Consider the following 24,986-nt stretch of genomic DNA (forward strand, 5'->3'; position numbering starts at 1 on the left):
ACCAGATGCTCACTAGAATTCATTCTAGAGTTAAAATCTGCCTCTTTGTGGGCCTATGACATTGAGAAAGGTATAATAAGTAAAAGTTAACTTCCATGGGGCACCTGGGTGGCTCAGTGGTTGAGTGTCTGCCTTTGGCTCTGGTCATGATCCTGGGGTCCTGGGATCGAGTCCTGCATTGGGCTCCCACAGCGAGCCTGCAACTCTGCCTCTCCCTCTCTCTCTGTGTCTCTTATGAATAAATAAATAAAATCTTAAAAAAAAAGTTAACTTCCAGGTGTTGAGTCTGAACAGTGTTGGTGCCATTAGCAGAAAAAGACAAGTCTGAAATGTCCTTTTCAAGTGACGAAATTGGTACTCAGTTTGTTTCAAAAGGGGAAGAAAACAAGAGGGAAGAAAAAGTTTGAGGGATATTTACAACTTGTTAACTAGTTACTAAATGTTTACAGAATCAAAATCAAATAATATAAAACCCCAAATTGGGACTCTACAACCTTCTAAATAAATCTGGGGTTGAGTATGAGTCTCTGTAAGCTGCAACTGTTAAAACAAAGACATCACACACAGCCAACAGGTCCAAGATCAATACAAAAAAGTATTTCTCTTGTACACAAATAAATGGTTTAGATGTATTCGCGAAGTAACAGGGCATGAAAATCACAGAGCAACTATTTGAACTACCGTACAACAGTCGAATACACTGATTTACTGTTGTTATGTACTTCTATTATAGACGCAGATAAACATGTTAACTTGGGTTTTTGGATGCACCCACAATTTCCGTGGCGCTTTGCATAAAGCCTTTGCCTTAATCGTCTGAGGTCAGTATCACTTCCACTGTATAAATGAAGAAAGCGACACCCCAAAGAGTCGCTGCTCGTTAAGTGGCCCAGTCTGAGCCACTGTGGCCTCCTAACCGGAGATTTTTCATTGTTGTGAGGCCTTGCCGTCGCCCTTCTACTATCATCACCACTCCAGCCACCCGTGTCGGTGTCCACAGGCTTCCGACTCCTTTTAATCATCTCAGAGGTGGGATGCATCTCTCCAGCAGGTCCACCTGCCCCCATCCCTCGTCTGGGCGCTCCCAGGCAGGGCTCCAGACGCGCAAAGACGGGAGCACGGCGCTGGGCCGACTGCGAGGGGCACGCGGGCGCGAGGCGCTCCTCCGCTCCTCCGCCCGGCCTGAAACCTCAGCGTCGCCCTCGGCCGGCCCCGGAGCGGACCCAGCGCGCAGAACCCCGGCCCCCTCGTCACCCCTCCCCGGAGGCGGCCTCTCGGGCACTCACAACCACGGAACCAGGCTGCGGCGACGGCTCGCGGCTGGGCCTGCCCGGGGCTGCCGACCGTGTTGCGGTCCTGCACCTCGCAGGTCCCCTCGCAGGTCCCCTCGCAGGTCCCCTCGCAGGTCCCCGCTGCAACCTGCGACCTAACGGCCAGGCGTGCCTATGGGGCGGGGCAGGGAACCGCAGCAACCTTTACCTCATCTGGCTCGGGCCTGGCCGCTTCCGGCCTTTCCGGGTCCCCCATCGCGCAGACTCCGCCAGAGCCACGGGAGCTGAGCAACCGAGAGCCTCCGGCCACCTCCAACTCCGGCAGAGCCCAGGTGGCCCGCGGGTCCCCGAGCCCGCCCCGCCTCCGGCGGCACAGACCCCTCCTACTCCCGCCGGCTGCGCTTTCTCGCCCCCGGATTGAGCGGCTCTCCCGGCGCCGGCCCAGCCCCGCCCCCGCGCCTTTGGGTACCGCCTGCTCCGGCCGGCCCCGCCCCCCGCCCCCCGCCCCCCGCCCCGCGGCCGGAGGCCATCTCTCGGCCTCCGCCAACCCCGCACCACCCTCGCGTGGACCCCGCTTCCCCGGCCCTAGGCCCCGCCCCCCGGGAGGCCCCGCCCCTAGAGGAACTCGCCGGGAACCCGCGGGCCCCGCCTCCCGGCCCTCGGCCCTCGGCCCTCGGCCCTCGGCCCTCGGCCGTCTCCCTGCTGCGGGCGGAGCCCGAACGCGCCCGGCCGCCTCTCCGGTGGAGCCGTCCTCGGGAGCTCGGTATGTCGCGCTCGCTCGGCCTGTGCTGAGCCTGCCGGGGCGGCGAGCCCACACGCTGGAGGACGGCCGGAGAGCGCTCCCGCGCGGAGGAAACCCAGCGAGGAGAAGAGGCTGCCTTGTGTAGTGTTTCAGCGACCGGAGGGAGGGAAACGTGGGAACGGAGTAGGTGGGGCTTCTAGTCGAGGAGGAGAGGCGGAAAGGACTAAATTCGGGAAAATTGTGGAAGCTCGGGGAGATTCTTTCCACAGACTAAAGCTTTTGGAAGTAGCTACCGAGCTCGGGCGAAGGGGGCTCTAATAGCCGTTTCCTCTTCGGGACCCCCTGCGAGGCGGGTCCGGCAGCGCCGCTGCTCTCACAGGTGAGGACCCGCCGCCTGAGGATACGTCACTGAGGTTCGTTAACGTGGAAGCGACAGAGTGCCCCGCCCCCCGCGCCCCGTAGTCACAATAGTGGGAATGGCTGCCACCCACCTCCCGGGGGGGACTGATGGAAAGAGAACTCCAACCAAGGAGAAAAAATTACTTTAGCGAGTAAAAATGAGGTGAAACATTCAGTCGCTTGAAGCGGAGATGTTGCGAGAACCTTGTCCTGCCTTGTACAGCGTGCGCCTGTTCTGCGCGTGGCCTTGTGAAGTGTGGTAAGATAGGATAGAAAATGAACCTCAGAAAATGCCCCACAGCTCTTCGTAAAATCTGTCCTAGAATAGGGGATGACAGTTTTTATTTGTTTGTTTATTTATTTATTTATTTATTTAAAGATTTTATTTATTTATTCATGACAGACACACAGAGAGAGGCAGAGGGAGAGAAGCAGGCTCCCTGCGGGGAACCGGATGCGGGACTCGATCCCGAACTGGAACTGGCATCACACCCTGAGCCAAAGGCAGATGATGCTATATCACTGAGCCACTCAGGCGTCCCCAGTTATCCCTGTCAAGGCAATTCCTAGGGGTCAACTGCTGAGGAAAATGTTTTACATCTACTGACTTTAAGTAGGAGCCAAATTATGTGAGGAAACGAATCTTAAAGAGGTTGGATAATTTATTGGCCACATAGTAGATAAACTAAGAGTAAGGATTATATCAGTTAGAGTCATCAAACAGTATATCTACTGTATGTCAGGCTTCGTATTGGCTATTGAAGAAACAAAAATGAATGCACATAGTGAAAAAGAACATGGACCCTGGAGTGGTGTCATGATGGGCATGAATTCTAGTTGCCCTGTGTATTAGCTGCGCTACGCTGGACAAGTTACTTAGCCTCTGCGAGACTCCCATTTCCTCACCTGTTGGATAAGAATAATAATGCCTTCCTATTAAGATCGTTGTGTGGATTTAATCATATATCACTTGCAAAGCACTCACTGAGGAGGGAAATTACAATGGTAGCTTCCAAGTACACTTGTGCTGCTAATCTGGCCATCCTAGAGATCACGGAACAGAAAGGTTCAGATCAAATTCAGTTGCTTGAATTACACAGTTTACTAAGTTAAATTAAGACATAATGAAGAGGAGAAAGTTGGAGTAGTTAACCCAGTTAGGATAGGGTATGGGGAGGAGAGGGACTGAAAGGAAGGACTCTACGATCCAAATCTCAGTGTTACTCAGTGTTCATATAATCCTGCCCTTGCTGTATCGCATTTCCTGACTGATGGTATAGTTATTAAGACCAGAGTTAAGGGGTGCCTGGGTGGTTCAGTCAGCTAAGTGTCTGACTTTGGCTCACGTCATGAACTCAGGGTCCTGGGTTAGAGTCCCTCATAGGGCTCTGCACTCGGTGGGCAGTCCGCATGTCCCTCCCCGCCCCCAACTCATTCTCATTCTCTCTCTCTCTCTCTCTCAAATCCTATAAAGAAAAAAAAAAACAGTTAAGAATTAGCAAGGGATCTCAACAGACAGAAGGTAAAGCCAGCTTACTCTTTTGGAGATACAGGAGCAAGCAGGTGCTCACAGGTGTAACATGTCCCATAATAACCTGCTGGGCAGTTATGTGTTTTATCTGTGTTTCCTGAGAAGAGCCTATGTGGGACCAAAATGGAAGTCACCAATTGGTGGCTGATTTAGGGATAACATAGTTGTCAGTCTGGAAATGACACGATCTTTACCTCATGAATATTTTAGATCTCCTTATTCCTTCCAGCCATTTCTGTCTGTGAATGTGACATATCACATTCTGTGATATTCATAAATGAATATCCATTTATTTAATGGATAAAAATGTCCATTATTTTTATCTATGTTCAACATAATTGTGTTCCATTTATTTTGTCTTTACCATGCCTCATAGGTTAGTAACTTATTATTTATACTTAACGTATCTTATGAATCTCCATAGGTCTTACAATCCAATGGCTCTCACACTTAGTTTCTTTCAGTTTTTACAGCAGAATTGAATAATCTTAATATAGCAAAAACACATGACAGTGCTTTTAACAGTGCTTGGTGCATAGTAGGCCGTATGAATTAGTTTCCCTCTGAGATGTTTAAAGTTAATAGGGCAGATATAAAATGTGTAACTGAAAGATCTCTGGAAGCAGGAGGATTCTGCATCTTCATGTAGCCTCTGGGGCATATTTTCCAAGAATATCCACAATATTTTTGATCTCACATGCTGTTCCAGAAACTTGATACCCTTCCCATCAAAATGTGGAGTCTTGGGGCACCTGGGTGGCTCAGTAGTCAAGTGCCTTTGGCTTAGGACATGATCTCAGGGTCCTGGGCTCAAGCGCTTCACCTGGATCCCTGCTCAGCCTGAGTCTGCTTCTCCCTCTGATCCCCCATCCCCACCCCCTGCTCCCTCATGTTCAGTCTCAAGTAAATATTAAAAAATAAATAAATAAAAAGAGGTGGAGTCTAATTCCTCTTCTGTGGTCTACATCTTGTATCTCTCAAAATCCACACATTGAAAACCTAATGTCCAAGGTAATTGTTTCGGGAGCTAGGGCCTTTGGAAGGTGATCAATTAGGTCATGAGAGTTGAGCCTTCACGAATGGAATTAGTGCCCTTAAAAAAAAAAAAAAAAAAAAAAAAGGAATTAGTGCCCTTAGATTTTGTGTGTGTGTGTTTTGGGTATTGAGTTATAGGAGTTCTTTATATATTTTTGGTACTAACCCATTAAAAAGGATATGATCGCAGTATTTTCTCTTACCCAGTAGGTTGCCTTTTCATTTCGTTGTTGGATTCTTTTGCTGTACAGAAGCTTTTTAGCTTGTTTATGTTGGGGTTTGTTACCTTTGCTTTTGGTATCAGATCCAGTAAAAAAAATCACTAAGACTGATGTTAAGGAGCTTACCGCTTATGTTTTCTTCTAGAGTCTTATGGTTTCGGTCCTTAATTTTTAATTTAATCAAATCTTAATCCATTTTGAGTTAATTTTTGTGTATGGTGTAACATGGCCAGTGTCATTCATTTGCAAGTGGCTGTCCATGTAGCCCAACACCATTTATTGGAGTGACTGTCCTTTCCCCATTATACATTCTTGGATCTTTTGTTGTAAATTAATGGGCCATACATGTATGGGTTTATTACTGGCTCTTCATTCTTTCCATTGATCTATGTGTCTGTTTTAAGTGAATACCATACTGTTTTGATTATTACAGCTTTGTGATCTAGTTTGAAATCAGGGAGTGTGATGCCTCCAGTTTTGTTCTTTCTCAACATTGCCTTGGTTATTCAAGTTCTTTTGTAGTTCTATATAAATTTTAGGATTGTTTGTTCTATTTCTGTGAAATGCGCCATTGGAATTTTGATACAGATTGCATTGAATCTATAGGCTCCTTTGAATAGTATGGACGTTTTAACAATATTCTTCCAATCCATCAGGGCAAAATATCTTTCCATTTATTTGTGTTTTCGATTTCTTTCATTAATATCCTAGAGTTTTCAGTTTGCAGGTCTTTCACCTCCTTGGTTGAATTTATTCCTAGGTTTTTACTCTTTTTGATGCGATTGTAAATGGGACTATTTTCTAATTTCTCTTGTAGTACATTATTATTGTATAGAAACCAACAGTTTTCTATGTATTCTGTATCCTGCAACTTCACTGAATTTATTTTAATAAATAAAATAAAATAGTGTTTTCTATATATAATATGTCATCTGCAAATGGTGACAGTTATTTCTTCCTTTCTAATTTGGATACCTTTTTTTTTTCCTTGACTAATTGTTCCATCTAGGACTTCCAATACTACATTTAATAAAAGTGACGAGAGTGAGCATCCTTGTTTTGTTCCTGATCTTAAAAGGAAAGCTTTCAACTCTTCAGTGTTGAACGCAATGTTAGCTGTAGGCTTGTCATATATTGCCTTTATTATGTTGAGTTATGTTTCCTCTATACTTACTTTGAGAGTTTTATAATACATGGATATTGGTTATAACCATGGATACATGGTTAAAGATTTTATTTATTTGTTTGACACAGAGAGAGCACAAGCAGGGGGAGAAGCAGGCAGAGGGAGACGGAGAAGCAGACTCCACACCAAGCAGGGAGCCAGATGTTGGTCTCGGTCCCAGGTCTATGGGATCATGACCTAAACTGAAGGCAGACACTTAACTGACTGAGTCATCCAGGAACCTGGATGTTGAGTTTGTTTGGTCAAAAGCTTTTTCTCCACCTGCATCATCTGAGATGATCGTGATTTTTTTTGTATTTCATTTTGTTAATTTGTTGTATCACATTGATTTGCAGATGTCTTGAACCATACTTGCATCCCTGGAATAGATCCCACTTGATCTTGGTGTATGCTCTTTTTAATGTATTGTCGAATTTGGCTTGCTAATATTTTTGTTGAGGATTTTTCCATTTATGTTCAGCACGGATATCAGACTATAATTTTCTTGTATCCCTGTCTGGTTTTAATGTCAAGGTAGGGTAGTGTTAGTCTCAGAAATGAGTTTGGAAGACCTCTCCCCTCTGTTTTTGGTAGAGTTTGAGAAGGATTAGTGTTACTTTTCCTTGATTGTTGATGGAATTCCTCAGTGAAACTGTGTGGTCTGGGACTTTTGTTTGTTGGGAGGTTTTTGATTACTGAACCAGCCTCCTTGCTAGTGATTGGTCTGTTTAGATTTTATATTTTTTTATGGTTCAGTCTTGGTAGGATGTATGTTTCTAGGAATCTATCCATTTCTTCTAGATTGTCAAATTTGTTGGCATATAATTGTTCATAGTAGTCTCTTATCCTTTGTGTTTCTGTGATACCAGTTCTAACATTTCCTCATTAATTTCTGGTTTTATTTGAGTCCTCTTTTTTGTTTGGTAAGTCTAGCTAAAGATTTGCCAATTTTGTTTAACTTTTCAAAGAACCAGTTCTTAGTTTTATTGATCTTCTCTATTGTCTTTTAAGTCTCTTTCATTTTTTTCTGCTGTAATTTTTCTTATTTCTCAATGTAGGCACTTATCACTATGAACTTACCTCTTCTAAATGCTTTTGCTAGGGCTCCTGGGTGGCTCAGTATGTTAAGTGTCCTACTCTTGATTTTTTTTTTAAGATTTTATTTATTTATGAGAGACAGACAGAGGGGCAGAGATGTAGGTAGAGAGAGAATCAGGCTCCCTGCAGGGAGCCTACTGGGGGACTGGATCCCAGGATGCCAGGATCATGCCCTGAGCTGAAGGCAGACGCTCAACTACTGAGCTACTCAGGTGCCCCTATTCTTGATTTTGGCTCAGGTCATGATCTCAGGGTTATGAGATTGAGCCCCATGTCAGGCTCTGCACTCATAGCGTCTGCTTGTCCCTCTCCCTCCCCCCACTTGCATATTGGTGTTCTCTCTCTCTCTCTCTCTCTCAAATAAATAAATAAATACTTTTTTTTAAAAAAAGTGCTTTTGCTACACCCATAAATTTTCATGTTGTATTTTCATTTGTCTCAAGATATTTTTAAAATTTATTTTTAATCGAAACATAGTTGATAGACAATATTAGTTTCAGGTGTACAACATAGTAATTTAACATTTATATACAGTATGAAAATAACAATAAATATAGTTACCATCTGTCACCATACAAAGTTATTACATTATTATTGACTATATTCCCAATGGTGTATTTTATACCCTCATGACTTAGGTTATAACTTAAGTTAGAACTGGAAGTTTGTACTTCTTAATCCCCTTTGCCTGTTTCGCTCATCCCTCCGCCTCTAGCAACCACCAGTTTATTCTCTGTATGTGTGTCTGTTTCTGTTTTGTTTTTTTGGATTCCACATATATGTGAAATCATATGGCATTTGTCTTAGTCTGACTTATTTCACTTAGCATAATACCCTCTAGGTCCATCATGTTACACATGCCAGATTTCATTCTTTTTTTATGGCCACGTAATATTCCAGTGTGTGTGTGTGTGTGTGTGTGTGTGTGTGTGTGTGTGTGTATGCACCACACCTTTGTCCATTCATCTATTTATGGACACTTGGGTCGCTTCCATATCTTGGCTATTGTAAATAATGCTGCAGTGAACATAGGGGTGCATATATCTTTTCAAATTAGTGTTTTCATTTTCTTAAGGTAAATACCTGGAAGTGGTATTGTGTGGTATTTTTATTTTTAATAAAATAATTTTATTTTTAATAAAATGAGGAATCTCCACATTGTTTTACATAATGGTTACATTCCACCAACACTACACAAGGGTTCCCTTTTTCCCTTTTATCCACATCCTGACTAACACTTGTTATTGTCTTGACACTGACTTACCATTCAGACAGGTCTGAGATACTAGCTCATTGTGGTTTTGATTTGCATCTCCCTGATGATTAATGATGTTGAGGATCTTTTCATGTTGACCCTCTGTATATCTTCTTTGGGAAAATGTCTATTCACGTCCTCTGCCTATTTTTAAATCATGTTGTTTGTTTTTTTTTGGTGTTGGATGCCACAGTATATTTTGAATTAGCCCTTTATTGGATATATCATTTGTAGCAGTAGGTTGCTTTTTCATTTTGTTGATGGTTTCCCTCACTGTGTAATCAAGGTATTTTTAAATTTCTTTTGATTTCTTCTTTGATTCATTGATTATTCAGTGGCATGTTGTTTAACCTCCACATATTTATGAATGTTTCCATTTTTTACTTGGAATTGATTTCTGGTTTTATACCACTGTCATCAGAAAAGATGCTTGATATGATTTTAGTCTTTTTAAATTTAAGATGTGTTTTGTGGCCTAACATATGATTTGTCCTGAAGAATGTTCCATCTGCACTTGAAAAGAACATGTATCCTGTTGCTTTTGGGTGTTCTGTATATATCTATTAAGTCCACTTGGTCTAACGTCATTTAAAGCCAATGTTTCCTTCTTGATTTTTCTGTATAGATGATTTATATCCATTGATATAAACAGGGTATTAAAGTCCCCTGCTATTATTGTATTATTGTGTCTTCCTTTAGATATGTTAATATTTGCTTTATATATTTAGGTGCTATTTTGGGTACATAAATATTTATAAATGTTATATCTTGTTGGATTAATCCCTGTTTTCATTATGTCATGCTCTTCTTTGTCTCTTATTAGTCTTTAAGAAAGTCTGTTTTGTCTATTAAAGGTATATCTACTCCAGCTTTCTTTTGGTTTCCATTTGCTTGGAATATCTTTTTCCATCTTTTCACTTTTAGTCTGGTATGTTTTTACATCTGACTTGTAAGCTGTCTATAAATGAGTCTTGTTTGTTTTTTAAATCCATTCAGCCATTCTATGTCTTTTGAATGGAGAATTTAGTGTATTAGTGCTCTTATGAAAGAGGCTCCAGAGAGAGCTCCCTAGCCCTTTCAGTCATGTGAGGGTACGGTGAGAAGTCTATGACTCTTCAGAAGAAGGCACTAACTCCATCAAACTGGCACCCTACTCTGATTTCTAGCCTGTAGAACAGTGAGAAATGTTTGTTTTTTTTTATAAACCAACTAATCTGTGGTATTTTGTTATAGCAACCATAACAGACTAAGATACTTCCCTTTGAATATAAGCTGTTCTTAGTGACTTTATCCCCCACCTCGGCTTTATTAAGATATAATAGACATATAGCATTGTGTGAGTTTAAGGTGCATACCATAATGATTTGGCTTATATAAGTTGTGAAATTGTTATTTCAAGTTTAGTTAACATCATCATTTCCTATTGATACAAAAAAGAATAAGTATTTCTCCTTCCGATGAGAACTCTTAGGATTTATAGTCTTTTATATATATCATATAGCAGTATTAACTACAGTCATCATGTTGTATGTTATGCCTCTAGTATTTATTTATCTTATAGTTGAAATTTTGTACCTTTTGACCACCTTTATCCAATTCCTCCTCCTACCCTTCACCTCTGGTAACCAGAAATCTGATCTCTTTTTCCATGAGTTTGTTTCGTTTAGGACTTTACATGTAAAAAAAAAAAAATTTACATGTAAATGAGATCATACAGTATTTGTCTTTCTCTGACTTGTTTCACCTATAGTATGATGGTAAATGGGTAAATGGCCTGAAGGTCCATTCATGTCGCAAATGTCAAGATTTCCTCCTTTTAATGGCTGAGTAATATTTCATTATATATGTATATAATATATATATCACACTTTCTTTATCCATTCATCTAGTAACAGACACTTAAGTTTCCATACCTTCCCTGGCTGTTGTAAATAATGCTTCTATGAACATGGAGATGGAGGTATCTCTTCAACATAGTGTTTTCATTTCCTTCACATATATTCCCAGAAGTGGCATTGCTGGATCATACAGTAGTTCTATTTTTAATTTTTTGAAGAACCTCTATTTTGTTTTCCATCATGACTGTACCAATTTACAGTTGCACCTCCCTTTTTTCCATGTCATTCTAGTGTTTATCTCTTGTCTTTTTGATGCTAGCTGTTTTAACTGGTGTGACATAATATCTCGTGGTTTTGATTTGCATTTCCCTGATGATTAGTGATGTTGAGCATCTTTTCATGTACCTATTGGCCATTCCTATATCTTCTTTGGGAAAAGGTCTATTCCGGTCCTTTGACCATTTTTAAATTGAATTATTTGCTTTCTTAGTTGTGTGAGTTCTTTATATATTTGGGATATTAACCTTTTATCAGATTTTTTATTTGTAATTATTTTCCCCCATTCTGTAGGTTGTATTTTCATTTTGTTAATCATTCCTTTTGCTATGCAGAAGCTTTTTTGTTTGATGTAGTCCCACTTGTTTTTTTTTTTTTTTTATTTTGTTGCTTGTGCTTTAGGTGTCCTATCAAAAAAATCATTGCCAAGACCCATGTCCAAGAACTCTTTTCCTATATTTTCTTCTAGGAGTTTTATGACTTCAGGTTTTATATTTAAGTTTTTAATCTATTTTGAGGTAATTTTTGTGAGTGATGTAATATAGAAGTCTAGTTTCACTTTTTTACATGTGAATATCCAATCTTCCCAGGAGTGTTTATTCCAGAGGCAATTTTTTTTTCCATTCAGTATTCTTGAGTCCCTTCTTAAATATTAGTTAACTGTATACTCATAAGTTTATTTGTGGGCTTTTCATTCTGTTCTATTGGAGTGAGTGACTTTCAACAAATACATGACCTCAGCTCTAGCTCATAAAGTATACAATATAGACAGTGTTTTCCTGGTTCTTTCTCTTTCTTGCCTTTGGAACTTAAGTACCATTCTAAGGAAGCCAAAAACTAGCCCACAAAGAGAGATGACATGGAGATGTCTATGTGGGAAGGAACTGAGGCAACCAACCAAGAAGTAGCATCAACTTCGAGATGTGTGAATGCACAAACGGTCAGAGGATTCTAGCCCTTAGTCATCAAGTCTTCTACTTGAAACCCCAGACGTCTTGGAGCAGAGACAAGATGTCATGACTGCGTTGTGTCTAAATTCCTACACTACAGAATTTATGAGCATAATAAAGAGTTGTTTTATACTGCTAAATTTGGGCATAATTTGTTTTGCAACCATAGTAACTGGAACAGCCTCTATTCTACTCACAAAGATTTCTGTGGTAATGACAAAAAAGGCAATTTAGCCTATGGTACAGAATATGTGTAATTTCAAGATACCCTTACTGTATATCATTCAGTGGGTAGATCCTCATTTCTCACACTTGATACTTGATTCTGAAACCTTTTTTTTTTTTTTTTGTCTGAAACTATTTTAAAGAAAAAAGTTCTTACAGCCATTCAGTATTAAATTATATGTTGGTACTTAAGTATTTAGAAACATAAGACCAGTTATAAACTACCTATTCTTAGAACTTTATACACCTAAAAAGTAATAAGTGCAAACAAAACTATAGGAATGGTAAAATTCAAATTTATGACATTAAGCAATGAATGTTTTCCAGAAACTGTATGGCATCAATGTGTATTTTATAGTAACTACTAATGAAGTATGATCATTTACGTTCCAGTCATAGGTTAGAGGACTCCATTTTCCCACAACAGTATCTCTATAGATCACTTGCCTTTCATTAGGAAAAAATGCATCATTTATTTATTTTTTTAAAGAATTATTTGGGGGATCCCTGGGTGCCTCAGCAGTTTAGCACCTGCCTTTGGCCCAGGGTATGATCCTGGAGTCCCAGGATCGAGTCCCTCATCGGGCTCCCTGCATGGAGCCTGCTTCTCCCTCTGCCTGTGTCTCTGCCTCTCTCTCTCTCTCTGCCTCTCATGAATAAATAAAATCTTAAAAAAAAAATCTGTTTTTGAGAGAGAGAATAGAGAGGAGGGGCAGAGAGAGTCTCAAGCCAACTCCACGCTGAGAGAATCTGATGCAGGGCTCAATCCCACAACCCCAAGACCACAACTGAGCAGAAAGCAAGAGTCTAATGCCCAACCAACTGCACTACCAAGTGGCCCTCAAATGCATCCTTCGTATATTAAATTTGCCTACTTAACTTTAATCATTAAAACGAATATTGCGGGATCCCTGGGTGGCGCAGCGGTTTAGCGCCTGCCTTTGGACCAGGGCGCGATCCTGGAGACCCGGGATCGAATCCCACATCAGGCTCCCGGTGCATGGAGCCTGCTTCTCCCTCTGCCTGTGTCTCTGCCTCTCTCTCTCTCTCTCTGTGACTATCATAAAAAAAATAAATAAATAAAAATAAAAAATAAAACGAATATTGCTTGACATCAATACCATTATAAATGGTCATCCAGATAATCTATGATATTTATTAAAAATCAAAATAAAACCCTTGCACAAAATTGGCAGATCTGAACCCTAGCTTTAAAATCTCTAGATTAGGGGCAGCCCTGGTAGCTCAGCGGGTTTGGCGCCACCTTCAGGCCAGGGTGTGATTCCGGAGACCCGGGATCGAGTCCCACATCGGGCTCCCTGCATGGAGCCTGCTTCTCCCTCTGCCTGTGTCTCTGCATCTCTCTCTCTGTGTGTCTCTATGAATAAATAAATAAAATGCTTTAAAAAAATAAAAAGTAAAAAAATAAAATCTCTAGAGTAGATGGTTTTATGCTAAATTATCATGCAGAAATCCTTCAGTGTGGGGAGAAAAGGCAAATTTAAAGGTGGGGGTATCAACTTGGAGCTAATTGGAATAGGCCAGGTGCAGGATAATACAAGTTTGGAATAAGACTGTGGCAGTGGAAATACAGCAAGGAGATGTACATGTGAATTAAGTAGATAAACTCAAGATGATTTGATCAGCAGTCATATGGAGTAGATGAGGGATGATTCTAGGGTAACTACAAATTTCTGGTCAAGAGACTAGGCAGTTAGCAAGCCTTTCATCCATGCAGGGTTAACAGGAAAAATTTCTTACCCATTTTGGACATGTTTAGATCATGATGCCTGTGACCAGTCCAACTGGAGGTATCTAGTAATATGGCCCAGAAGTGACAGGCTCAGCCCATAGATATGATCTAGCTCTGCCAACATCAAAGCCATACTTAGCCATACTTTATATTCACCATAAATAAAGCGTTTGTCTCAAAAAAAATTGGGAAGCAGTTTTTTTTTGGGGGGGTGGTTTTGCTTTAAGTACAGTATAAAAAATTTTACCCCCTTTAACTACTTCAGAGTAGGTTGTTGACATGTTTAGGCTGAATGCAGAATAAAAGAAGCAGGGTCACTTTCTTTTACTTACAAGTGTGAAAGCACTGGAAGGATAGTTTTTGGTCAGAGGATGGTAAAATAAAACTTAACATTTCAGAGGTACATAGCTCCTGGTGATAAAAATGAACAGTGAGATTACAACATTATGTTCCTAAATTGGAGTGAAGTTGGTCACTAAAATTTATTAATTCATTTAATAAGTATAAACATCCTGGGCACTGGAGAGGCAAAGGTAAATGAGCCACAATTCTTAAAGAACTTAAAGGCTAGAGGGGGACATCAAGCAAATACACTGTTCTGGAAGCATCTAAACCAGCTTTGCAGAGAGGGCAGGTGGAAGGCAGGTCAGGGAGAGCTGCTGAGGGAGGTGGCTAAATCACATTCTGCAGTATGAATAAGAATTAACCATTCCAAGATGAAGATCTATGAAGAAAAGGCAGTAACATCAAGCAGTATGTGGACAGGCCCCAAGGTGAGAGAGGACGTAACCTATCAGAGGACTGCAAGTCTTTCAGTATAATAAGGGATCAAGTAAAGATAAGGCTGTAAAACAGGATTCTAATCATGAAGAGACCTTTATGTTATATTAAGGAGTCTGGACTTTAAGGGCCATGTGTAGTCAATATATTTTAAACTGGTGAATGACATGATTAATATGCATTTTAGAAAGATTGCTGTATCTCTGCATATTGAAGGGGAGCAAAACAACAGAGAAACCAGTTGAAGTAATGTAGGCTGGTATTGTAGGCAAATTAGATAAGGATTGTAGACCTGGAGAGAAGTAGGCAAATTCAAGAAATAAGGATTTAATAACTATAGAATTTGATGGTTAATTTGAAAGTGGGGGTAAAGAAGAAATTAAGGATGACTCTGTGTTTCTAATTTGGGAACTAGGTAATTTATTCATAAATTATTTGGGCCAGGTATCATTCTAAGTACTTGGCTTAAAATAAGTAAACAAGGATAGAGTCACTGAAAAAGTTAAACAATAAGCCAGTGAACTAATTTCAGGTAGTGCTTGGATGGGGGGAATTGTGCCTTTGAAACTTTAGGTAATAGTTATGGGTGAGAAACTGGGCTTTGTGACTCTTATGGGCTTCCAGAGGTCTAATGCATGTGGTAGGGGAAAAGTGCAGAAAGACAAAAGCATGAAAATCTTGGTTCTCCTCTTTCACTTCCTCAAATCATTTCAATTTTCAGCTGCTCTACCTAAAAAATAATGTTGGCCAGTTTTTTCTGCCTGTATTTAATAGTTCTGTTAAAATTTTATTTAAAAATTAAGAGAATGAATGTGTTTTGTGATCATAAGGTACTTCCAAAAAGTTCATATAATCAGGAAAACTTACATTAGTTATCCAAGCCAACCAGGGACCATGACTTTTTCTCTATTGTACTTTACTACTTAGTTTATTGTAAATAATATAGTAGTTCCTTTTCTATTAGACACCTTTAAGGAATAAATTGTTTCTTTCATTCAATACATGTGAGTGCTTTGTTTGAGGCCCTGTATTTCAGCTTATAGAATTTTTAAAAATATCCTGAACCTTACCAACTTTGGATATACCTTTTTAAATAAAGTGTATGCTTCTGTGCCTTCTTCCAACATATATAGAATAGTTTTTAGTGAAATGAATAATTATTCTGAGTTGGAAGTAATTATTGGTTAGCCTTAGATGCTATTATATAATTAGTAGGGCTGCCAGCATGTCATCCTTGTGTAGCAGACACACTGATGTTTGTTTGTAGTGTTCAGACTTATAGACCTGGAATTACCTGTTGGTTGGCAACCACCTTGGGAGCTTCCTAGGTGAAATCTGAAACCAGCCCCTGTACTGAAGACAGAGAGAGGCCAAAAACAAAACAAAACAAAACAAAAACAAAAACCACTCCAGTTTGGTAGGTGACAGTTTTAATCAGCAAAGGGAACTTACATAAAAAGCTTGTCTTGGGCAGCAGCAAGAAGAGCAGATTCTCACACCTGCCCGCCAAATCTTAAAAGTTTATATAGAGGCTTTAACTAGATTCAGTCACATATACCTCAGGTGTTCTCAACATCACAGCACTACCTCAAGGCTATGTCCTTGGAGCATCCTTTGGGAGTAGGGAAGGCAAGTGGAACCCACGTTGCAACAGGAGAGGGTGTGAGGAGCCTTTCATTGCCCAAGTACCACTCATGGGTCAAATGTCTTCTCAGAGACCTTTGCCAACACTGCCAAATGTTTCTACAATAAGTGATTCCATCCTGCTGTGTTTTTGAATGTTTGATATCTTCCTTGATTTGAATTTGCCACTTCTAATCTTTCGTGAAGCAGCAACTTGATCACTCTAAGAATCAAATGCTCTGCTTTCATTATTGTAGTTGGACTTGGATGCTTGCTTTTTGAGTCGCTGTTATTTCTGCTTTATTTTCACTCTCCCACCCTAATATATTTCTTGGTAATTGAGAGTTTTATCATGTTTTTATGTGGGCAGAATTCATAAGGAAACATAACATAAAATTAGGTGTTTGTTACTTAATGGCACCAAAGGAATGCCTCAGAAGTGATAATCACATAAGCCTTCCATATCTATAGGTCATAACAATACCTGTGATTTCATTACACAAACAAAATATTTAAATATAGTTAGCTGAGAGCTTGAGGCACTTTGTTTACCAAATTACTTTCTTAGACCTAACTCTTAGTACTCAAAACATATATAAACATAACCATGCTATAAGTTTGCAATAGAATAATGGTGCATTAATCTTCATAAATAGCCAAATTTCATCCTCCCCTTGAAGAAAGCATATTATTATTTTTTATTTTTTATTTTTTTGTATTTTTTTATTGGAGTTTGACGTGCCAACATATAGTATAACATCCAGTGGTCATCCCATCAAGTGCCCCCCTCAGTGCCCATCACCCAGTCACCCCGTCCACCTGCCCACCTCCCCTTGCACTACCCCTTATTTCCCAGAGTTAGGAGTTCTTTAAAAGCACTTTTAAATTAACTTTTGTTACAATTTATGAGAAAAGATTAAAAAGTTAGCTTTTCATTGTATATAGTATCTTTCATTTTAAGACAGACTTAAAAGTAAGTGCCAAGGTTGATTTTAGAAAATTCCCACATCTCCACAATCTTAATTATTATCCTTCAGGAAAGTTACTGAATGACAAATACATTTTTTTTAGAAATATTTGGCAGGAGAGTACCTGGATGGCTCAGTTAGTTGAGCATCTGCCTTCAGCCCAGGTCATCATCCCAGGGTCCTGGAATCGAGCCCTACATTGGGCTCTCTGCTCAGCGGGCTCCCTGCTTCTCCTCCCTCCTCCACTCATGTGCACTCTCACTCTCTCCCCCACTCTCTCCTAAATAAAATCTTAAAAAAAGAAGTCTTTAGCAAAAAAAAAAAAATAGATGAATCTATTTTTTCATAAGAGTACTGTTTTGTCATAAGAGTACAACCAGATCCACATTGGAATGCTGTATTGGTCTATGAGTATGCTACTGTGATTTATAACAAATATATATTTGGGAAAAAAAACCCATATATTTGGTCTTTGTCCCATTTCTGGCACAGAGTTCCTAAAACCCTTGGAATTCCTTAAGTGATGAGAGTGATCAAGGTTTCTTTTGTTATGTTAATGTGGTAACTCTTGGACTGCATCTAAGGATGGTGAGTAGTTGCCAAGGGACACCATCTGATTAAAGGATTGGAAATTTCAGTTCCACTCCCCAACCCCTGGAAGAGAAGAAGGGCTGAGAGGTTAAATAAATTATCAATATTCAATGATTTAATCAACCATACCTATGCAAAGAATTGACCATAAAAACTTGACAGGGTTCTGAGAGCTTCCAGGTTGGTGAACCTGTGGAGACGCAGGAAGAATCACATACTTGGAGTGGGCTTGAGCGCTCTGCACTCTTTCCCCATGTTCTGTTCTATGCTTATCTTCTACCTGGCTTTTCCTGAGTTATATCTTTTTATAATAAACCAGTGACCTAGTAAGCAAAATATTTCTCTGAGTTTAATGAGTCACTCTAGCAAATCATTTGAATTCAAGCAGGGGGTTGAAGAAACCCTCTGATTTACAGCTGGTCAATCAGAAGTTGAGGTAAAAACTTGCACTTGCAATCAACATCTGAAGTGAAGGACAATATTGGGGGACTGAGCCCTTTACCTGTGAAATATAATGAATGCTATCTCCAGATAGTGTCAGAATTGAGTTGAATTGTAGAACATCAGTTATTGTCAGTGGATTTTTTGGTGATGTAGGGGAACACCCCCCAACCCACACACTGGAATTGGGCAATCAGAACCTTTTATTGGTGTCAGAAGTGGGATGTGCTAGCTTGATCCTGGTCTTGAGAATGTTGAGAAAGAGAAAAGATGAAAGTAGGGCATGAAGAACCTTTGTTTCTTGGGTGGCCACGTGGTCACACATGGTATGGAGCAGTAGCTGTGCCTATACTAAGTTACTAAGGTAAAAGTTACCAATGCAATCTAGAGGTGGATCCAGCTGCAGAGTTGATTCACTGGATGCATAAAACAATGCAAACTAATAAGAAAAAGGATAGTTATCTGTTAAATAACAAAAATCCACTGAGTAAATTTGGAAATCTAATTGGCATTATTCAATGACTCAAATTCTATCTCTAGCAAATAGAGGGGAGCTCCAAGGACCTGTACCTGATGGAAGGCTTTTATAAACAGGAAAAGGATGTAGCAGATAACCACATTGTGGATGACCAGGAAATTCCAAATTGACAGTTAAGATTATATTTCTGGAGAAAAATGAAACTGCACATAGGTTAGACATTAAGCTTTGGTTATGCAATGTGTGATGCCTTTTTGGGCCTCTTGTTTCTTTTTAATAGTTTTCCCCTTTTGATAAGATTCAGTTTAACTGAAAGATGTGATCAAATTTTAAGGCATTAGCACCACGCTTAACTATTGCTTACAGCTTTTCTTGGTTCTTTTGTGTGACATCCACAGTTTGTGGCATTTTTGCTTAACCCCTGTGAGATGCAGGTCAGGGCTTTAGATTCATAGCCCTTAAATTGGTCATTCTCTTCATCCCTTTTCTGATGTCCCAGTGTTAGGGAGATCGTTTTCTTGGTGTTTAGCAGCTATAAACATGCATTCAAAGCTTTTGAGAATACAATGCACAAGGGAGTTATTTTGATTATAATATGGAGGATAGTTACCAGTGTTTGGAGTACACTTTGGAACATGGTACCCATGATCCAAACCCAGTCAAAATCAAATCAAAGAAAGACCCTAATGAAGGAGTCACCCTAGTGCCTTGCTCAGTGATCTGTGTAACTGAGTTCCAACTTCCCCAGAAATGTTAGTGCAGGTGCAGCAGGTGGTGTTGGCTACAGCACAGACACTTCTTTGGTCAACTAAAAGATATTAAGACTATCCTTTCTCCAAGAACAACTTTGACCAGAGAGTATAAATATTTTTGTTGGGTAGCTATTGTGTTGTCAGTGGATTCTACAGTATCTTAAAGTTAAAGAGAGATATCTAATCATAGGCTCATTTACTCCTAACCATGAAAGAAGGGCCTTACTAAAGGAAGTGTATTCTGAATCATGAAAGTTCCTAGTAGTTCCTTTTTTTTCTTCTTTTGTTTTTTGTTTTATTTCTATTTTTTCATTTATCATCATAAGTGTACTTTTTTTTTAAGGTTTTTATTTATTCATAGAGACACACAGAGAGAGGTGCAGACACACACAGGCAGAGGGAGAAGCAAGCTCCATGCAGAGAGCCCAATGTGGGACTCGATCCTGGGTCTCCAAGATCACGCCCTGGGCTGCAGGTGGCGCTAAACCGCTGCGCCACTGGGGCTGCCCCATAAGTGTACTTTTTAATCCTCATCCTCTGTCTCCTCCATCCTCCCACCCACCTCCCTCTAGTAACCATCAGCTTGTTCTCTATAGTTAAGAATCTGTTTCTTGGGGCACCCAGGTGGCTCAGTTGGTTGAGCATCTGCCTTTGGCTTAGATCATGGTCTTGGGGTCCTTGGATCAAGTCCCATATCGGGCTCCCTGCTCAGTGGGGAGGCTGCTTTTCCCTCTCCCTCTGCCTGTTGCTCTCCCTGCTTGTGCTTGCTCTCTCTCTGTAAAATAAGATCTTTAAAAAAAAAAAAAAGAATCTGGGATCCCTGGGTGGCTCAGCGGTTTGGCGCCTGCCTTTGGCCCAGGGTGTGATCCCAGAGACTCGGGATGGAGTCCCACGTTGGGCTCCCTGCATGGAGCCTTCTTCTCCTTCTGCCTGTGTCTCTGCCTCTCTCTCTTTCTGTCTATCGTGAATAAATAAATAAAATATTTAAATATTTTTAAAAAATAAAAAAAAGAATCTGTTTCTTGATTTGTCTCTTTTTTCCTTTGCTTGTTTGTTTCTTAAGTTCTGTATATGGATGACATCATATATTTGTCTTTCTCTGACGGACTTATTTCACTTAGCATTATACTCTAGCTCTTCCCATGTTGCAAATTGCAAGGTTTCATTCTTTTTTACTGGCTGAATAATACTCCGTGGTGTATGCATCTATACCACATCTTCTTTATCCATTCATCTGTTGATGGACACCTGGGCTGCTTCCAGAGTTTGGCTATTGTAAATAATGCTGCAATAGACAGAGGGGTGCATGTATCCCTTTGAATTAGTGTTTTTATATTTTGGGGGATAAATGCCCAGTAGTATGAATACTGGATCATAGGGTAGTTCTATTTTTAACTTTTTGAGGAACCTCAATACTGTTTTCCACAGTGTCTGCACCAATTTGCATTCTCACCAACTGTGCAAGAGCTTTCCCCATTCTTCGCATCTTTGCCAACACTTGTTTCTGTGTTTTTTATTTTAGCTATTTTGACGGGTGTAAGATGATACCTCATTATAGCTTGTTTGTGGGTTTTTATCATTTATCTGGTATTGAGTGATGTTGAGCATCTTTTCATGTGTCATCTGTCTTCTTTGCCATTTTTAAATTATTTGTTTTTTGGATGTTGAGTTGTATGAGTTCTTTATATATTTTAGGTACTAACCCTTCATCAGATAAGTCACTTGCAAATATCTTCTCCCATTCCATAGGTTACCTTTTAGTTTTGTTGATTGTTTCCTTTCCTGTGCAGAAGCTTTTTAGTTTTATGTTGTCCCAATAGTTTACTTTTGCTTTCATTTCCCTTGCCTCAGAAGACATATCTAGAAAAATGTTGCTGTGGCCAATGTCAGAGAGATTACTGCCTGTGCTTTCTTCAAGGACTTTTCTGGTTTCAGGTCTCATGCTTAGGTCTTTAATCCATTTTGAGTTTATTTTTGTATACAATGAAAGTGATGCAATTTCATTCTTTTGCATGTGGCTGTCCAGTTTTCCCAAAACCATTTGTTGAAGAGACTGACTTTTTCCCTTTGGATATTCTTTCTTGCTATGTCAAATTAATTAACCATAATTGTGAGTTTATTTCTGTTCTATTCTGTGGATCTATGTGTCTATTTTAATGCCAGTAACATACTGCTTGAATTACTGCTGCTTTGTAATATAACTTAAAGTCTGGAATTGTGATACCTCCAGTTTTGTTTTTGATTTTCAAAAATGCTTTAGCTATTCGGAGTCATTGGTGGTTTAATACAAGTTTTAGGATTGTTTGTTCTAGTACTGTGAAAAATACCTTGGTATTTTGATAGGGATCTCATTAAATGTGTAGATTGCTTTGGGTAGTATAGGCATTTTAACAATATTCTTCCAGTCCATGAGCATGGAATGTCTTTCCATTTCTTTGCGTCATCTTCAATTTCTTACATCAACATTTTATAGTTTTCAGAGTACAGGTCTTTCACTTCTTTGGTTAAGTTTATTCCTAGGTATTGTTTTGGTGCAATTATAAATGGGATTGTTTTCTTTTTTGATGGGAGATTGCTTTCTTAATTTCACCTTCTGCTTCATTATTATTGTATAGGAATGCCACAGATTTCTCTGCATTGATTTTATAGCCTGTGACTTTACTGAATTCAGTTATCAGTTCTAGTAGATTTTTAAAATTTTAATTAAGTAATAACATAATATATTATTGCTTTCAGAGGTAGAAGTCAGTGATTCATCAGTCTTATATAATACCCAGGGCTCATTACATCATGTGCTCTCCTTAATGTCCATTACCCAGTTCTCCCACTCCCCTCCCCTCCAGCAACCCTCAGTTTGTTTCCTATGATTAAGACTTTCTTATGATTTGTCTCTCTCTCTGATTTCATCTTGTTTTATTTTTTCTTCTCTTCCCCTGTGATCCTGTTTTTTTTCTTGAATTCCCCATATGAGTGAGATCATAGGATAATTGTCTTTCTCTGACTTATTTCACTTAGCATAATATCCTCTCGTTCCATCCACATCATTGCAAATGGTAAGATTTCATTTTTTGATGGCTGAGTAGTATTCAAATGTGTATGTGTGTATGTATATATATATATGTATATGTGATATATATATATATATATATATCTATCTCACATCTTCATTATCCATTTATCTATCAATGGATATATGGGCTCTTTCCACAGTTTGGCTATTGTGGACATTGCTGCTATAAACATTAGAGTGCGGGTGCCCCTTCAGATCACTACATTTGTATCTTTGGGGTAAATACCCAGTAGTGCAATTGCTGGTTTATAGGGTAATTCTATTTTCAAGTTTTTGAGAAACCTCCATACTGTTTTCCAGAGTGGCTGCATCAACTTGCATTCCCACCAACAGTGTTAGAGGTTTCCTCCTTCTCCACATCCCTGCCAACATCTTTCATTTCCTAACTCGTTAATTTTAGTCATTCTGACTGGTGTGAGGTGGTATCTCATTGAGGTTTTGATATGCATTTCCCTGATGCCGAGTGATGTTGAGCATTGTTTCATGTGTCTATTGGCCATTTTTATGTCATCTTTGGAGAAGATGAAATTCATTTTGCCTTTGTTTCCCTTCCCTTTGGAGACATGTCTAGTAAGAAGTTGCTGTGGCTGAGGTCACAAAGGTTGCTGTCTGTGTTCTCCTCTAGAATTTTGATGGATTCCTGTCTCACATTTAGGTCTTTCATTCATTTTTAGACTATTTTTGTGTATGGTGTGAGGAAATGGTCCAGTTTCATTCTTCTGCATATGGCTGTCCAATTTTCCCAACACTATTTGTTAAAGAGACTGTCTTTTTTCCATTGGATATTCTTTCCTGCTTTGTTGAAGATTAGTTGACCATAGAGTTGAAGGTCCGTTTCTGAGTTCTTTATCCTGTTCATTGATCTATGTGACTGTTTTTGTGCTAGTTACCATACTGTCTTGATTATTACAGCTTTATAATAGAGCTTGAAGTCCAGAATTGTGATGCCACCAGTTTTGGTATTCTTTTTCAACATTCCTTTGGCTATTCAAGGTCTTTTCTGGTTCCATACAAACTTTAGGATTATTTGTTCCAACTCTGTAAAATAAGTTGATGTTATTTTGATGGAGATTGCATTGAATGTATAGATTGCTCTAGGTAGCATAGACATTTCAACAATATTTGTTCTTCCAGTCCCTGAGCATGGAAGGTTTTTCCATTGCTTGCTGTCTTCCTTAATTTCTTTCATGAGTATTCTGTAGTTTTCTGAGTATAGAACCTTTGCTTCTTTGGTTAAGTTTATTCTTAGTATCTTATGGTTTTGGATGCAATTGTATTGACTCCTAATTTCTCTTCTGTCTCATTGTTAGTGTATAGGAATGCAACTGATTGTGATTTTATATCCTGCCACTTTGCTGGATTTCTGTATGAGTTTGAGCAATTTTAGGGTGGAGACTTTTTGGGTTTTCCATATAGAGTATCATGTTATCTTCAGAGTAAGAGTTTGACTTCTTTGCCGATTTGGATGCCTTTTGTTTCTTTTTGTTGTCTGGTTGCTGAGACTAGGAACTTCTTTTTTTTTTTTTTAATTTTTTTATTTATTTATGATAGTCACAGAGAGAGAGAGAGAGAGAGAGGCAGAGACACAGGCAGAGGGAGAAGCAGGCTCCATGCACCGGGAGCCCGACGTGGGATTCGATCCTGGGTCTCCAGGATCGCGCCCTGGGCCAAAGGCAGGCGCCAAACTGCTGCACCACCCAGGGATCCCAGGAACTTCTAATACTATGTTGAACAGTGGTGATACTGGGCATCCCTAATGTGTTCCGAACCTTAGGGGAAAAGCTCTCAGTTTTTCCCCATTGAGAATTATATTTGCTGTGGGCTTTGTGTATATATGGCTTTTATGATATTGAGGTATGTTCCCTCTATCCCTACACTGTGAAGAGTTTTAGCAAGAAAGGATGCTGTACTTTGTCAAATGCTTTTTTTTTTTTTCATCTATTGGGAGGATCATATGGTTCTTGTCCTTTCTTTTATTAATGGAGTATATCACATTGATTGATTTGTGGATGTTGAACCACCCTTGCAGGCCAGAAATAAATTCCACTTGGTTGTGGTGAATAATCTTTTTGTATTAATGTACTGTTGGATCCTATTGGCTAGTATTTTGGTGAGAATTGTTACATCCATGTTCATCAGGGATATTAGTCTATAATTTTTGGTGGGATCTTTGTCTGGTTTTGGGATCAAAGTATGCTGGCCTCATAGGAAGAGTTTGGAAGTTTTCCTTCCATTTCTATTTTTTGTAACAGCTTCAGAATAATAGGTATTCATTCTTCTTTAAATGTTTGTTAGAATTCCCCTTCAGAAGCCATCCAGCCCTGGACTTTTGTTTGTTGGGAGGTTTATGATGACTGCTTCAATTTCCTTGCCGGTTATGAGTCTGTTCAGGTTTTCTATTTCTTCTAGTTTCAGTTTTGGGAGTTTATATGTCTCTAGGAATGCATCGATTTCTTCCAGATTACCTAATTTTTTGGCGTATAGTTGCTCATAATATGTTCTTATAATTATATTTCTTCAGTGT

At 39.6% G+C, this 24,986-nt stretch overlaps 1 protein-coding gene and 1 long non-coding RNA gene across 25 annotated transcripts in view; one reads left to right on the plus strand and one right to left on the minus strand.

The window, feature by feature from the left end:
* Positions 1–2,443, minus strand: part of RRM2B (ribonucleotide reductase regulatory TP53 inducible subunit M2B) — a 64,107-nt gene extending 61,664 nt beyond the window's left edge. For 3 of the 5 annotated variants that reach the window (XM_038555244.1, XM_038555243.1, XM_038555242.1), the window contains exon 1: positions 1,480–1,714. In XM_038555244.1, coding sequence (XP_038411172.1) covers positions 1,480–1,527 — 48 coding nt within the window. In that variant the 5' untranslated portion in view covers positions 1,528–1,714. Of the gene's footprint in view, positions 1–1,479; positions 1,716–2,306 lie in introns of those variants that run through there. The other 2 variants (XR_005368448.1, XM_038555245.1) reach the window with 2 other exon arrangements.
* LOC102156908 overlaps positions 1,921–24,986 on the plus strand; it is a 166,219-nt gene continuing 143,153 nt past the window's right edge. For 7 of the 20 annotated variants that reach the window (XR_005368451.1, XR_005368454.1, XR_005368453.1 and 4 more), the window contains exon 1: positions 2,433–2,671. This is a non-coding gene — a long non-coding RNA (uncharacterized LOC102156908). The other 13 variants (XR_005368462.1, XR_005368461.1, XR_005368459.1 and 10 more) reach the window with 8 other exon arrangements.

The sequence above is a fragment of the Canis lupus genome, chromosome 13, assembly GCF_011100685.1.
Source record: "Canis lupus familiaris isolate Mischka breed German Shepherd chromosome 13, alternate assembly UU_Cfam_GSD_1.0, whole genome shotgun sequence".
Lineage (NCBI taxonomy): Eukaryota > Metazoa > Chordata > Mammalia > Carnivora > Canidae > Canis > Canis lupus.